We start from the raw sequence: 17,131 nt of genomic DNA, 5'->3' as shown, positions 1-17,131 counted from the left end.
CCCATATTTCCATAATTTTTTTAAATATGTATCTCTTGCTTTATATTACTTTCTGTATACCTGCCTACATCGATGCATCGTTTTCAATCAAATAGCTGTTTTATTACTTGAAATAAAAGAAACTGAACACGTAAAAACCCTTTAAATTATAACTAGAAGAAAGCTGAAAGCTACAAACACAAAAGTAGACAAACATGTTAACACAGGAGAAAATACAAGTCAAAAACTAAGATCACAACAGTAACTATGGTAACACCAGCACAAGCTTTACCCATCACCTGCTCTGCTTACTACAGTTAGGTCTCTGTGACTCTGTCTGCTCCTACAAAGTGGCAGTCAAGTTAAAATGACAGATACGAGGACATGGAGAAAATACAAGTCAAAAACTAAGATCACAACAGTAACTATGGTAACACCAGCACAAGCTTTACCCATCACCTGCTCTGCTTACTACAGTTAGGTCTCTGTGACTCTGTCTGCTCCTACAAAGTGGCAGTCAAGTTAAAATGACAGATACGAGGACATCCAGCATGCTTTGAAACTGCACTCCATTGAAAGCGATGAACCAAATTTCTATCAGATAAGGTTTGGGACTGTTATGGTCTCATTCATGGCTGTTACAGTTATTAAACAGTAGAAGTAGAAACAGGACATAAACACTACAATGTTTTGTTGTCCCCCCTGACCTCCTCAAGCAGATCTCTGGCTCTCCTCACTTTCTTCTCCATCATTTGTGTAAGTCAGCAGAGGTTGCTGTCAGATATGAAACAGAACTATGGATCCTAATAAACTGCACACAGACAAAGCCTGTGCAGTGACGTCCACAGAAGGACAGAGTCTAAAGTGTTGAAAGAGACACTGCAAAACAAAACAAGAGACTAGAGCCTATCAGGAAAACTAGTGAGTGGACCTCTGATTAAAGACTTTCTACCAAACTACAACTGCAGCTGAACAAATGAGCTGTTGGTGGAACTTTACACTCTGAAATATTGAAAGATTCAAAGGATGAGACAGCTCAGCACAGCATGTTATTAACTTCACACATGAAGTGGTTCAGTCCAGTCAGTCTTCAGTTTTGCAGCCACCGTCCACATCCTGCTTCTTTGACTGGTCGTCACGGTAACTCTGGACTTTCCTCCAACGAATCCTGAAGTCTGTCAGTCCTTCTGACAGCATGAGGCCTGACAGCTGGACAAAATGTGCAGATGATGAAAAACATGAAGCATAGTTTGAACTTGTGTCAAGTTTGTGTTGGTGACTGAACTGCTGACCTGCTGTGAAACCTGCTGCTGGATCTCTGTGCTGTGCATGTCTGCCTCTGACTGAAGCTTCATTTTCACCACTGTTTGCTTTGTCACTGCTAAAAATGAACCACATATAACAACACAAACATTAGTGTTTTACATGATGACAGGATCTTACAGTGTTTGCATTCTGGACCTCACCTGTGAAACAGAAAAAAGAGAGTCTGACATCACAGTAGTAATCATTCAATTCCCCTGACATTAAATTCAAATTTCCACAGTACTGTGAGTTGTAGTTATTAGGTTGAGAAGACGCCCAGTTAGTGAATGTGGAGGTTGTGTTGTCAGACCAGGAGGCCCAGGGATCCCTGTAGAGGCCAATCCACACATACTGAACCCCTGATCCATTCAAAGTGAGCGTGATGTTGGATTTCTCCTCTTTGCTTCTTATACTGGTCAGGTCTGTGTGGTATGTCCTGCAGTACGACTGAGCTGCTGACCAGGAGCGGCTCTCCTTCACTAAGATGTAACTTGTGTTTTTGGCTGTGAAAGATTAAAAGAAACAAAGAATTTTTAAAAAAAACATGTGAATATCGTGAAATTTTAGGGTACCTATGGCAACAAATCTTTTTCCTACCATTGTAACACAGGAAAGGGTAAGAATCTCCACAGGGTCTATCATCCATCTGTGTTTGTCCCTGAAGAGCCACACAGTATTCCTTTGCATTTACACAGTCTGGTTGACCGTTAGCCCAGATCAGAAACTCATGTGTGCTGCCAACATAAAAAAGTTTTCCCTCCATGGACCACTTCCAGCTGTAACGATCATCATAGAGGCCTATCCAAGCCCAAGTATTGATCCTTGGTGAAACTGAGAGAAGCAGTTGGTTGATGTTGCTGTTGTAGATGGTGACCAAGTCAGTGAAGTGTTCTCTGCAGTAACTCTGAGCTTCAGTCCAGGTCATCAGCTGGTTCACAAAGTGGTATTCTCTGGAGTGGGGAGGAAGAGTGGAAAGTCCTCCTGAGAAACATAAAAAGTTTTTATTGTGGAAACTGGGCTGTTAGACAAACCACTGAAAAAGACTGAAAATACAATATAAATAGTGTAAAATTATGATATTATTTTATGCCATGTTATACCCCTAATTAAAGATTGTGAATTATTATGTAGTTTTGGTTTGCATTGTTCTCCTGAATTGGAAGAAGCTGATAACTATTGCATTAGTTAAGCTGATTTGCATTACATTGAATTGCTGACTTGTTGTGAATGAATGATATTGTTTTATGATGCATTATATTGCTGAGTTATAAGAAATACTGTTCGCAGAAGGTTATTGTCTAATTTGTCTGAGTAGAAGAGAACAGAGTGTGCTGGAGTTTTCTGCCCCATTTCAGCAGGAGCAGATAAACAGGGAGCCAAGGTCGTAGCTTAGGCGCTGTGTGAGAGAGAGCATGTGAATGTTTAGGCTTTTTATGATAAGGTGGAGGCACCAGAGGTTATAAAAGTTTGAGCAATGCTCCACCATTTTGAGATTTTGAGGCTGTCTGCATCAGTGTCCATCTCCCACGTGTGTGATCATTAAATCATCGTTTGACTCAACCCGGCCGGACCAGTGTTGTTATTGTGGTTTTTTCTCTTGTCTCCATCCCCAATATTTTGAACCTTAACAGCTTGGGGGCTCGTCCTGTGGTATTGGGGTGGAATTTAAAAGTTTGGACGGTCCGAGGTTGTCGAACGGACAGGCACGAGCCAGTGGTCTGATGTGAGTGGACAAAAGCCGGCTTATCTAAAGGTAAGGCACTACCTGTTGAATTATTTCCAAAATGTGCCAAATTGGATATGACTAAATTAAAGTCTACTCACTGAAATTACTGGTAGAGTGTCTGTTTTGATTTTGTTGAGAATCACCGTGTGGTATGCAGTTAAAGTTGCTTAAGAATGTTTAATGAAGTTGAAGAAATATGAAAGTAATAATGTTGGGTTTGAGTCCCTGGATATTGAGCTGAAGGCTCAGGTAGTTTGGTAGGGAAATTAGGACAGAAACTGTTCCAGAAGTAACAGAGACTGTTTAATTGGTCGTAAAAAAGTTATCTTTCTTCGGTGGGACCCGTTATGGTAAAATTTTTCAAAATCGGTTAGGTTAAAATTATTATAGGACGGCACTGGAAGATGCTAAGAAGCACATAGCCCGGAGGTTACGCTCCCTCCTGGCCGTGGACGCGCGGTCTTGACCTGTCGGCGAACAGGGGTAGTTCAGTTTTGGTTTAACTGTGGGGTACAGGGCATCCCGAAATAAGCTAGGAGTTACCGAGACTCCTCATCGTTTAAAACGGTGTCATGTGCTTGTTTGGACAAAGTTAAATTGAGTTAGGGATTTTAGAAGTTAGGTCAGAAACTGTTCCCAGAAGTAACAGATACTGTTTAATTGATTACAAAAAAGTGAAGCTTTCTTCGGTTGGACCCGTTAACTTAAATTTGTCGAAATTTGTTAGGTGCTGAATCTGTCAGGCCTGTCAGTGATTGTAAGTATAAGACGTCTTTGTAATATAAAATAGAAGAGTTTTGTCTGAGCTTTGTGTGACCCTGTGTGTGACGACAGCGCACTGCAGCGCTGCGAGCTATTTTTAGACGGTGTGTGAACATGCAAATGAGCTGTGACGCGCACAGAGGACTTTGCTTCCTGTTTAGCGTGTTTTTGAGTTTTATAATTTTGATTTGCAAACAATGATACATGCCTGTAAGTAAAACGCTGATTTTGCTGATTATGATACTACAAATAAGGTGTTGAATGACTGGGGTGTGAATGATGTTGGAGTTTAAAGCTGAAACTCAGAGAGGAGTGTGTTGGGAGACTGGCATGTAGTCTGCAGTGCAAAGGTGGGCGTCTTGCCTGCTAGTCTATTTAACAGTAATGAAAATGATATTAAATAAATCTCTCAGTGTGTTGATACAGGTGGCTATGGGGCTGGACCAACTGCCCCCACAAGCACGGCGGCCGAAGCAAAATTATAGTAATGGACACAAAATCAGCAAGAATCAGCAGCTGTGGAAAAGACAGCAGCTAGCAGAGAATTAAAGGAGAAATTAAGAGAAGTTTTACACATAAAATTGCGGCCAACACACTTGTGGAGGTTGGGAAGGCGCCTGGAGCATCACAACAAGAAGGTGAAACAAAAACACACACAAGCAGAGAAATGTGAGAGAGAGGCACGTGCTAGAGAAATGCCTCGTTTGAGAAAAAACGTTAAATTAGCCCATGTACAAACGCACATACACGCAATGAAGAAACAGCTTACACCCATGAACACGTGAAGATTTTCCAGCAAGTTTAAAGCAGTGAAACTTAACATACACCCGCCGTTACACAATAAAGTTTATCCACTACTAACAAATAAACCCTCTGGGTTGCAGGACAACAACTTAACTTCAAAAAAAAAAAAAAAAAAAAAATCACAACCAGTGATTACACGACAAATTTAGTGGTTAATAAAAGTCAAATTGTGACATGTTTTCTTCTGATTGATTAATACAAGTGATTACTGAATGAAAGAAAATTCCATTTTTGTGCTTTAAACATGATCTTAAGAATTTTAACATGTACCTGTGTTGTCCTGTCAGCTTGGTGGGTTATGAGAGGATTATATGGTGAAAAAAAAACAAAAAAAAAAAAAAAAAAAAAGGGGGAGAGAAGGCTGACACAGGGCCTGGTCCCGTTGTTTTTCCCCTCTCTGAGTAACACAGCCAATACAACATGATTTTCCTGTTCGTTTGTTTTGTTTTGTTTTTTCTCTTTATGCTTGATTACAGGCTGCTTTGTCGGCCCGGAAAAGCCGAGGCTGACCCTGGACTCCTGCTCTCCCCTCTACCATCTTTGCTCTCTCCTCTACCATCTTTGATGTGACCCTGACTAAATGCTAAAGCAGCTGAACCCGCAACAACAACTTGAAAATGTCAACAGTGCTGCAGGAAAACGATCTCATGCAGCAGAGATGGAGAGCGGTAATCCAAGGCCCGTTTCACTACACGGGGAGATTTCTGTCAGCGTGTTTTCTTTATGAGAAGATTGAGAAAGGCCCGGCTCCCACCACCGACCACCTTATATAAAGGAACTATTGAGAGCATCCTGAGCAGCTATATCACTGTCTGGTTCGGGAACAGCACCATGCCGGACAGACAAGCACTACAGAGGGTTGTGCAATCAGCTGAGCGCACCATCCGCTCGGTGCACCCTGACCTGCACTCAATCTACAGCAGGCGGTGCTGGACCAAGACCAGGAAGATGGTGAAGGACCTCAGCCATCCCAACAACAGACTGTTCTCTCTGTTGCTGTGTACGTGACAAATAAACATCTGGATTTGGAAAACGAGGCACTCGCAAAGCCACCAGCATTGTGCCTGATTGGACACACCCCTCTCACACACTCTTTACATTCTTGCCATATGGAAAAAGACAGCTTCAGCTGACAGAGCTGTGACGAGACGCCCATCAAGCCCAGATGAAAAGTGAGGCCGAGCAAAACCATGCTGACCTTAACCACTCTGCATTAAAACTGTGCAGGACAGTGACGGACCAACAATGACCATCGGGCAGCAAAAAGGGCGTGCCAGGGACAGGAGGAGTAACTGAGGTCACCTCAGAATGGACAAAACACCAGGAGAAAATAAGCTGAAGGCACAGGTGTCGGGGCTCGGCCAGGAGCTGACCTCTGAGAAGAGCCGAACAGCAGAGCCGCAAAAGGCCGTGGAGCAAAGCAAGGAAAACATCAATGGACTTAAATCTGATTTCTACGGAAAAGACTCTGAGGTTTCTGCCCTCAATAAGACCTCGAGGCATCAGAGCAGAAACTGAGCATGGCCCAGGAGGAGCTAGCTGAAAATCGAACCCATCAGGCTTGGAGTCCTAGACACCGGACTTGAAATCAGGCCGGAGCATCCTGGAGCTAGATGAGCAGTGTGATTTGTCCGGTCTGCTATGGAGCGAACGTTAGGGGGATGGCTTCCTGTCGCCTCTGCCGTCCTCCGATCGCTCAGCGTCCTGGGCTGCCCAGCTCTGGACTGAACGCTCGGGCCGAGACACCCAAACAACCATGGACTCCATTCCCGTGGAATGGGACCACGACTACGACCTCAGCCGTGGGCTTGAGAGTGCAAGAAGGGATCCCAGAGAGCCTTGAGGCCTGTGTTAAACTAACAGAACAAAGGTTGAGGTCTTCCACTGGGGAGGTGGAAGCTGCAGACTCTCCTATACACCTTCTGGATGTCAGCCGTTCCACCTGCAAACAAACGGACAGCAGTCGTACTTCTGCAAGCAACAAACGGACATCCAGACAATTGAGCTGCGTATCAAAACCCTGAAGGAAGACCGAAGCAAAAGGGTCAAGTTAAGGAGGAGCGAAATAAGGAGAAGATGCTGGACACTGGAGAAAAGGACTGCCTCAATTGGGGCCAGAACCAGTATGGACAGAACTCTGAGCAGCAGCACCAATGGATGCAAACAGACTGAAAAGGAGGAGGGCAGGACCCAGGGCACGCTTCAGGCCGTGGTTTACCCAGAACACTACAACAGGAAAGTGATGAACACAAACACCCACACAAACACACACATCTACATGCACCGACTCAGAGTGAAAAGAAACATACATATGAACATATGCACTCGTTGATTGAGGGAGAAATGACACACACACACACACAAATTAAAATGTTGATTCAATGAACTGAGAAGTGATCCACACACACACACACACGCTGATGCAATGAAGAATGCTTTACTAACAAATGCTGCACACAAACATCCAAATACGGAGTTGGTTACAACAGCAAGAACTGATTGATTATTTACTGCTTAAATGTATTTCATGCCACGCAGAGGGCATTTGTGTAGATTTAGAGGACATGGTCTGAAGCACTTTGATAATGAAAACAATGTCTGTGCGTGATGTCTGTTTATGGCTCAAAGCCTCCACTGAATTGTTTACTGTGCTTCACACAGTCTAACAAGGAGCAGTGGTACAGAGCGAAAATGATGAATGAATGGTGTGAGTTTTATTTCGAAGAGATTATGAAAAGGTTGTGTTTATTCAACTTAGTTGTTTACGTTTTTGCCAAGGTAAAGAGTTGGTGTGTAACTAGTGTCCACTATTGAGTCAAGTAAATCCAACATGTTTTGTTGGTGCAAAAAGGAGTTTTGGTTGATCTTTGGGTTTTGTTTGACACTAGGTTGATTCTATCAGTGAGGTTTGGATTGTTCTCTTTCTCTAAGAGAGAGAAAGATGGTTTGAATTTTGGACATGTTTGCAATGGGCCCCAGTATCTGTTATTATATGAGTGTTTAATTGGTTACGTCTGTGTTTGCTTTTGTTACTGTGCACTGAGATAAGAACATCTGAGAGGTGTGATCCACCGGTGGTGATATTTTGGTATTTTGTGAGTTCCTGATTTAACAAATCAGCTCTTTAATCCAGGCCTGAGAGATTGAACTTTAAAGCGCTATAAAATATTCTTATTGAAAACAGTCGCAAAGTATTTTTTCTCCATGATTATAATGAGCTTGGGAGAAAATTGACTTATATGGGACACTGATCCTGAAGCCTAAAAGGATTGCAGCGAGTCAATCCAGTCCAAAGAAGGAAAAACAAACAAGGAGCTGTTTCCTTTAAAATGATGACGTCATCTTGCTGGTGATGGAGCCTCGAATAGGCTGCGCGTGAGACTCCATTATCAGCAACTTTTGGTATGAATGTGTGTGGATGTATGCATATGACTGACGACTAAAAGTCATGGACTGACGACTAAAAGTTTAACTGACTTGATACTGAGACAAAAACGGTGCTGACTTTAGGATTATTGAATGTCCACAGACAATTCACCCAGCCTGTAAAAGAAGGGTGGATGTTTTGTTTTGCTTTGTTTTGTCTGCAAGAACAGAAGAATGACAGAGACTAAAGAGCTGTAGCTTCACAGCAGTGTGAACTGCAGACTGAACCCTTTGGTTGCTAATTTTGAGCTACTGATGTTTGCATTAAGGAAATTGTGTTTTAGTAGCTGTGTTTTAATTAAGGTATTACATTATATTGTTGGGAATATTAAATGCTAAAGTGAAGAAAAGGTTTGATCCCACTCATGACTGAGCATGTTATTATTAACCATAGTGGGTCACTATAGAGAGTCAATTAATTTTAGAAAAAAAAAACAAACAAACAAAAAACCCTCCACCGAGGTCTATGAATAAGAGGGGAATGATAGACAGCCACACTCAAAATGGAGATATGTAATGATAAACACTGGTCCCCGTCTTTTAGGCGCTCTCTTGAAGTAGTCAACAATTTAAAAGTAAGATAAAATAACAGGGGCATGTGCTGAGGGGTGGTGCTGCACAAGAACAAGAGTAAAATAAAGAAAATATTGTTTTTAGAAGTGCAAATTAAAATGTACCATTACACTCAGAGGATCAATATGAAGCTTAATATTTGTTAATTTTGAATGAAGTACATGACTGGTGACTGTTCTGTCCTGAGCTTTTGTTTTTACAGCACCCGCTTGATCACACCAACAGTTTCTCGCCACCGAAGAGGGGTACTTGAAAAAAATAAAGAACGGGGAGGAATATCATCAAAACTGGAAACAGGTAATCCCCAAAGGGGGTGATAATGCCATAACTTTCACTATGGTCAAATTCTCAAAATTTGACCCTCAAAAATTCTTCAAACATTTAGACACAAAGTGGAGATTTAGATAAATATAATGTCGTAAACCACATAAGCATGAAGTATTTGATTCAATAAGATGGTGAAGTAACAAGCAGCAAAAGGTTGATCATGTTAATGGTGTTTATTCAAGGGTGCAGAGGAGATTATTATTATTAAAGACAACAAATGAAATAACGAAAAGTAGAAGTGGAAAGAATTTGCGTTAACGGTAATAAAATCAAAAAAAAAGAAATACTAACTAAAACTGTACTGAATGTTCACAAAACTAACTAAAATTAACTAGATTTATAGCAAAATGTGTTTGGTTGCATTGATGTGTGCGTGCCCTGCTATAGTGAAATTAAGGGAGTACGTTAGTCGAGTCGTCTGTGTTGCTGCTCCGTTCACCCGCAGAATCTGGTCAGAAAAAGTCGGGAGACAGCGCCAGAATAGAATTGAGGATGATTTTAATATGATTGTTTTGTAGACATAACAAGAGTCTTGTAGTGGAGAGGGACGTAATGTCCTCCTGAGACCCAGAGAATAAGAAAAAACAGGGAGAAAATATTTTCGTTTTTTCTTTTTTCTTTTTTTTTCTTTTTTCTTTTAAATGAATCAAGTGTTATTAAAATAACAATCTCATAAGATGAAGATCAGGGACCAACCCAGAAGTCACTGACACTTCACTAGCTGTAAACTATTGGTTTAGGAATAAGTGATGGCACTGACCTTTCTATTTCACAAAAGTCAATTTATTTAGGATATCTGAGTAAGTACTGATTTATTTGGAGACACAAAGGAACATTTGGCACTTCCCTCATCTCACATCTGTTTCATTGTTGTACCCAATCATTCTACAACTGAAATGCCTTGGACTGCTAACCATTTCAGGCAAGTGGAGTGAACCATATTTTGCTAGACTCTCATCAGATTGGGGCTTCCTTTTATTGATCTTTGGAGAGAAGTCTTCATTACTGGTATTATTCAGGTCTTGTTCACATGTTTGTCCCAGGTTTCTCAGCCAAGAGGAGCTTAAACCCCAGATACTGTGAGTTCCTTTCACACATTGAGATCACTGATAACTCTCAGCAACGACGTGATCTCGTAGAAACAATTAGGTGTTATGGATTTAACTATAATTGCGACACTTATTTTTTTTACTTTACTGGAAAAGATTTCTGCATTTTACCCATATTTTATTTTTAACTCAAAATCAAAATTCCAGATTCTATTACATGTTGGTTTTGCACCAGATAGGACGACAGATTTCAGGTGGCCCTGTGTCTTTCTCTATTACATCTGCCACTGCATCTCGATAATCTTTGTGTGGCTTTTAGTGGGTCCTGACCCTCTCATATTTTGAAAAATCTATGTTTGAATCTCCCTTAATAATTGTGTTAAGAATTCTCTCCGCCTTTGTCAAAAGTTGGGTATTAGGAAAAAGTGAAATAAATATAAATATAAAGTCCCAATGTGTAGAGCACACATTAATAAATTAGTCATGTTCCCTGTGAAAGTAAATGAGCCTAATTCTTAAAGACCCCTGAAATTATTTACCAGATGTTTATTTTTTGAATAAAATAAAAATCTGAGTTTAACAAAACATTTTAATTGTAAATATCAAGCTTACCTTTCTTTCTTCCATAAAATGTGCTTGTGGGCACGTCAGCCATTTTGAAAAGGTGGGAAAAACAATTGGCAAGGCCACACCCCCACACATGGGATATAATTTTAAAGGTTCTGTTGTCCTCTCTAAGAAACATCAGGACTTAGAGGAGTGGCAAGTAGAGTATGAGAGCTACAAGCAAAAACTAAATGTGTACTACAGTGCGCAAAAATGAATTACTGGGTCATCAGGGGGTCTTGAGGGACATTTATAAAACAAAAAATCCCACAAACTTTAAAAGTGCACTTGAAAAGCTCACACAAGAAGGTTAACCTAGCTTACCTAGAAGACCTCATCAGGGGGAGCACGCTCCCCCTCGTTGAAGAGCTCACCCACTTAACTCGCATCCCAAGAAAATAGCTAACCCCAGATAAGGCAGCGTGATGTATCCCGAGATAACAGGACTGGGACATCTAAATAAAGGTGTGAAACAATCGCCTTCAAAAGGTTATCAATTAACTTTAACCAAAATTAGGACCACTCGGTGCGGCAAGAGTTAATAGTTATTAGTCTCAACACCCAAGGATAATTAGAAGAGCATGACTGATATGATGGAACTGAGATTTTGTTACACTTAACTTTTGCAAAACACAAATAAAACTAAATTGAAACTAAGGATTTTCAGAAAATATAAACTAGACTAAACTAGCAAAGAATTGGTAAAAACTAATTACAACTGGCAAAAAATTGAAAATCTGGAGTCGAAACTAAATAAAAGATAAAACCTAATGAAAATGGCGAAACGTTTAAAACTCTGGTGCAGAGATTGGCAAATCTGACCAGGAACGTTATAAAATGGATTGTCAGAACAGTCAGCGTTAAAGCCACTTTTGACAGTCCATACTAGGATGGCATTGGACATCTTGGGGGTGGAAAGGGGTTGGTGTGACCAAGGTGTGGTTTGGCTTGTTGTATGTATATTTGAGATCATATGGCTCTGGATGGACCAGTTACCAGGGCATGGAAGGAGGACAGACTCATTAAAGGAGGAGAAGGCATTTCCTGGGATTGGAGATCCTCTGGGTGAGTGGTTGATTAAAAGCATGCATAAAATAGAAGTTATCTGTTGTTATTGATTGGTAATAGATTGATAATTGGCCTCATTTACAGCTGTATTGACTTGTTGTGGACGTAGTCGACTTCAGGTTTAAACACTCTCATTAACAGGTTGAAAATAGTGATATTAAAGGAAGAGTATGCAGCGCCACCCTGTCAGACGCCAGTGATGGTGGAGCTCACTGATGAATCAGGTGAGCTGGATTCATGGCTGATTCAAAACTAAGATCCCCCTGCTGTGGTCAGTAAGGGGAGAAAAGGGGGAAATAAAATCAAGAATTAAAGAGGCATTTATAAACGTTTAGGTGTCAAGTGAAACGGGACAAAAGGGGGTGTTTTACTGTTATTTTCAATGTCAGCATTATTATTGTATGAGAATCATGCAACAAACATTGCATCGATGATCATTTATTGAAGTTTTTGACCTTATACTAACATCTGTGTTCCTGTGATTGTTATAACCTCTGATGAATCTTCTATTTACAGGTGTTAGGATAATGATATAATTTTTCATTGCAGGTGTAACCATGATCATTTTTATACATATTGCAACTTGTTGCTCATTGTAGAGTTGTGCTCAAGTTAATAAGGGTTAATAAGGGTTAAAAGTCAGCGCGAATGTCTGACTGATCTATTGAGGGAAAAGGCTTCGAGCATAGAAGGCCGCACGCGCTTACAAAACACTGATATCATGTTATTCTTTGTGATCTTTTCTTCAATTATGTCTTTAAGGTTAGTTTAAATAGTGGCAGTTAATTAAACGAGATTTATTAAAATATTAAATACCTGAGTCAGAACGTTACACGCGGATCACCTTAAGAGTCTGGGAAACTTTGTAGCTGCCTAACTTTTTTGAATGTTCTAGCTCCGTTGATTTGACACATTGGAATGTGTCAAAAAAGGGGGGGGAAGGTTGAGCTTTAACATCAAACAAGGATTATTTGAACATTTTATAACTTCATTTGTGTCTTTAATAATTTAGGAATGGTAAAGCTTAAGCTAATAGCGGTCCGAGAAGACGGACCTTTTAGAGAATCAGTGAAAAAGCATAAACTATCACTTTCATGTTTAATCATTACTCATTGAAATGAACTGAATAGCGTTTAGAAGATTTGTTAATTTTTTGTCTTTTGTTAAAAAGAGGGGTTTCAATAATTTTCAGACACACCTTGCAAATGTGCTTATAACGAGTTGGCACTTGGCCTTTTGAAGGTCAGAAGCTTCGTTCGGCGTGACTGTCCGGACTGATAAAGTGTAAGAAATGCCTTGAGTGCGGAGGGCTAAATGCAAACACTGCTTCCACACACATAAGATATGATTAGAATAAGTCCCTGGGACATTCTGAATGTTTTAGACCAATTCTGAATCACTAGAAGGTCAGTAGATAAGAACATTAGATTATTAGGGTTAGGAAGAGAGGTGTTTTGGTTTTCTGTCTCTTACAGAGAAAGGAACAGACACCAGACGAGGTCACAGAGATGCGAGGATCCTCCGTAGCAGAGTCAGACACAGTGACTGCCGAGACATCAACTGGGTCCAAGGGTCATGGCGTTTGGGCTCCAGCTAGTCACCACAAAAGGATGGATCCCATAAACACAGCAATAACCATGAAGGGGTTGGCGGAAATCCGGGAACACCAGACCAACGAAGTTCGAGAGGCTTTTGGGCAAAAAAGGGGACACCTTCCTGTTCCTTTTTCTGGAGAATACACAGATCGTTGTTTGAAATCGGAGCAGAATAATCCCCTGATCTGTGTTACAACTGAAAGGTTGTCTAACCCCTAAGGCGGAAGAATTAAGAGCAGAGGATCACCCATCTGGACGACACTGGTAGCTGCAGCAATAAAATAAAGGTTAAGAGCTCTTCGGACAGAGGTTCTAGTCTACGTCTGAATGGTATCAGGGAACACCAAATAAAGCTGTGGGAGAACAGGGGAGTGTCATCTGGACCTGCTATCCTTGTAGTAATAGTTTGTCTTGCACCTGACTTGCGCAAACACAGAGGTCATCTTACATATGGTTTGCCCCTCAGGGGGACAAAGGACCTCAGGAGTGAGAAGAGATGAACCCGGCCACACTGGGCTACAGGGTGTTTGTGAGGTCATTATTCTAATGACCTCATCAGGGGGAATTGTAAAATTATGATATTATTTTATGCCATGTTATACCCCTAATTAAAGATTGTGAATTATTATGTAGTTTTGGTTTGCATTGTTCTCCTGAATTGGAAGAAGCTGATAACTATTGCATTAGTTAAGCTGATTTGCATTACATTGAATTGCTGACTTGTTGTGAATGAATGATATTGTTTTATGATGCATTATATTGCTGAGTTATAAGAAATACTGTTCGCAGAAGGTTATTGTCTAATTTGTCTGAGTAGAAGAGAACAGAGTGTGCTGGAGTTTTCTGCCCCATTTCAGCAGGAGCAGATAAACAGGGAGCCAAGGTCGTAGCTTAGGCGCTGTGTGAGAGAGAGCATGTGAATGTTTAGGCTTTTTATGATAAGGTGGAGGCACCAGAGGTTATAAAAGTTTGAGCAATGCTCCACCATTTTGAGATTTTGAGGCTGTCTGCATCAGTGTCCATCTCCCACGTGTGTGATCATTAAATCATCGTTTGACTCAACCCGGCCGGACCAGTGTTGTTATTGTGGTTTTTTCTCTTGTCTCCATCCCCAATATTTTGAACCTTAACAATAGTCATGCTTAATGGAGGTTTATCAGAGGCAGAAAGTAAAAAGCAAAAATAATTTGTTATAGTTATATTACCTAGATTATTGAGATATTTTACTTTCTTATCTTACATTTTTACAGAGATTTCTGTCCTTTTAGTTTATATAATATTTAGTTTATCACATTTCTCCGTTCAACACATTTGATTGAAGTTTCTTTTTCATATCACTGCATAAAAGAAGGCCCTGCTGGTGAATGAGCTATATTTTTATATTTTTTATATTTTAATTGTATTTCTTTTTCTCTTCTCTGTACTCAAAATGCAACAACTATGTTTAGTGCAACCATTACAACATTTTTGGAACATCACTTTTTTTGTTTATCAAAATATATATATATATATATATATATATATATATATATATATATATATATATATATATATATATATATATATATTTATATATATTTATATATTTATATATATTTATTTTATTTTATATTTTATATATATATATGTTAATGCAGCACTACGGGCAATACCTACAACCACGATTACCGACACTAACAAGCTGATCTACAATACGGCAGCAGTGATCAGTGAGATGCTTGGCTACAAGTTGAACAGCGACAAGGGGCAGTACCCTCCATGGAGAAGGAGGCTAGAGGGCAAGATCAAAGTAGCACGGAGGGAGGTTAGCCAACTAACGGAGTTGCAGAAAGGTGCGACAAATAAGGTGCCTAAGAAATACAGCAAGCTGTCCATACCTGAGGCCTTGGAAACTGCCAAGCAAAGACTCACAGCCTTGGCCAGCCGCTTGAGGAGGTACACCAGAGAGATAGAAGGCAGGAGAATAAACCAGCTGTTCTCCACAGAACCAGCAAAGGTGTACTCTCAGTGGCAAGGGAACAATAAGAGAACAGCACCACCAAGGCTGGAGACGGAGCAATACTGGAAGAGCATATGGGAGAAGGATGCAACCCATAACGGCAATGCTCAGTGGCTAGAGGATCTGAGGGCTGACCACAGCGACCTCCCTGAACAGGGTCCAGTAACCATCACAGTGGCAGATATCCAAGAAAGGGTCTCCAGTATGAAGAGTTGGACAGCACCAGGGCCCGACATGGTTCACGCCTACTGGCTGAAGAAGCTGACTGCACTCCACGAGCGTCTGGCAGCACAAATGAACCAGCTGCTAGTTAACGAGAGACACCCGGAATGGCTAACTGAAGGCCGGACGGTCCTGATCCCCAAGGACCCCAAGAAGGGACCGGTCCCCTCCAACTACCGACCAATAACCTGCTTCAGTACTACATGGAAGCTCCTGTCAGGCATCATATCGGCTAAGATGAACAGGCACATGGGTCAATACATGAGCGGGACACAGAAAGGAATTGGCAAGAATACCAGAGGCGCAAAACACCAGCTACTGGTAGACAGAACAATCAGCCGAGACTGCAAGACCAGACTGACCAACCTGTGCACTGCCTGGATTGATTACAAGAAGGCCTATGACTCAATGCCCCACAGCTGGATACTGGAATGCCTAGAATTGTACAAGATCAATGGGACCCTAAGAGCCTTCATCAGGAACTCAATGGGGATGTGGCGTACAACACTAGAGGCCAACTCCAAGCCCATAGCACAAGTCACCATCAAGTGCGGGATCTACCAAGGAGATGCTCTGTCCCCACTGCTGTTCTGCATAGGCCTGAACCCCCTCAGTGAGATCATTAACAAGACTGGCTACGGATACCGACTACAGAATGGAGCAGTTGTCAGCCACCTCCTGTACATGGATGAAATCAAGCTGTATGCCAAGAGTGAACGAGACATCGATTCACTGATCCACACTACCAGGCTATACAGCAATGACATTGGAATGTCGTTCGGACTGGAGAAGTGTAGTCGGATGGTAACAAAGAGAGGGCAGGTAGTCAGAACTGAGGGGATTGAACTACCAGAAGGCAACATTGCAGACATAGAGGACAGTTACAAGTACTTGGGGATCCCACAGGCGAATGGGAACCATGAAGAGGCCGCTAGAAAAGCTGCAACCACCAAGTACCTGCAGAGGGTCAGGCAAGTCTTGAGGAGTCAGCTGAATGGTAAGAACAAGATCCGGGCCATCAACACATACGCCCTGCCCGTGATCAGGTACCCTGCTGGGGTAATAGGCTGGCCAAAGGAGGAGATAGAAGCCACTGACATAAAGACAAGAAAGCTCCTTACCATGCATGGAGGGTTTCACCCCAAATCCAGCACCCTGAGGCTGTACGCTAAGCGGAAGGAAGGGGGCCGGGGACTGGTGAGTGTCAGCACCACAGTCCAGGATGAGACAACGAACATCCAAGAATACATTAGGAAGATGGCCCCAACTGACCGAGTGCTCAGTGAATACCTCAGGCAGCAGAAACCCAAGAAAGAGGAGGGAGACGAGGAACCATCATGGAAGGACAGGCCCCTGCACGGTATGTACCGCCGGCAGATAGAGGAGGTGGCTGATATCCAGAAATCCTACCAGTGGCTGGACAAAGCTGGACTGAAAGACAGCACAGAGGCACTAATCATGGCAGCACAAGAACAAGCTCTGAGCACAAGATCCATAGAGGCTGGGGTCTATCACACCAGGCAAGACCCCAGGTGCAGGCTGTGTAAAGATGCCCCAGAGACAATCCAGCACATAACAGCAGGGTGCAAGATGCTAGCAGGCAAGGCATACATGGAACGCCATAACCAAGTGGCCGGCATAGTGTACAGGAACATCTGTGCCGAGTATAACCTGGAAGTCCCGAGGTCAA

The 17,131-nt window shown here is 41.7% G+C and overlaps 1 protein-coding gene across 2 annotated transcripts in view; it reads right to left on the bottom strand.

The window, feature by feature from the left end:
- Positions 1–371: 371 nt before the first annotated feature.
- The window catches only part of LOC146712742 (putative C-type lectin domain family 20 member A), a 36,210-nt gene continuing 19,450 nt past the window's right edge, over positions 372–17,131 (bottom strand). For both annotated transcript variants that reach the window (XM_085444263.1, XM_085444254.1), the window contains exons 4-7: positions 1,882–2,265; positions 1,446–1,787; positions 1,272–1,360; positions 372–1,188 (exon numbers count right to left, since the gene is read on the bottom strand). In XM_085444263.1, the coding sequence (XP_085300389.1) occupies positions 1,063–1,188; positions 1,272–1,360; positions 1,446–1,787; positions 1,882–2,265 (941 nt within the window). In that variant the 3' untranslated portion in view covers positions 372–1,062. The remainder of the gene's footprint in view (positions 1,189–1,271; positions 1,361–1,445; positions 1,788–1,881; positions 2,266–17,131) is intronic.

This window comes from Copadichromis virginalis, linkage group LG3 (genome assembly GCF_057382275.1).
Source record: "Copadichromis virginalis isolate Kocher_CV1m ecotype Utaka linkage group LG3, C_Virginalis_male_GT1.1, whole genome shotgun sequence".
Lineage (NCBI taxonomy): Eukaryota > Metazoa > Chordata > Actinopteri > Cichliformes > Cichlidae > Copadichromis > Copadichromis virginalis.
Note: the sequence above shows the minus strand (reverse complement) of the source record. Positions and strands in the feature narration are given on the sequence as shown.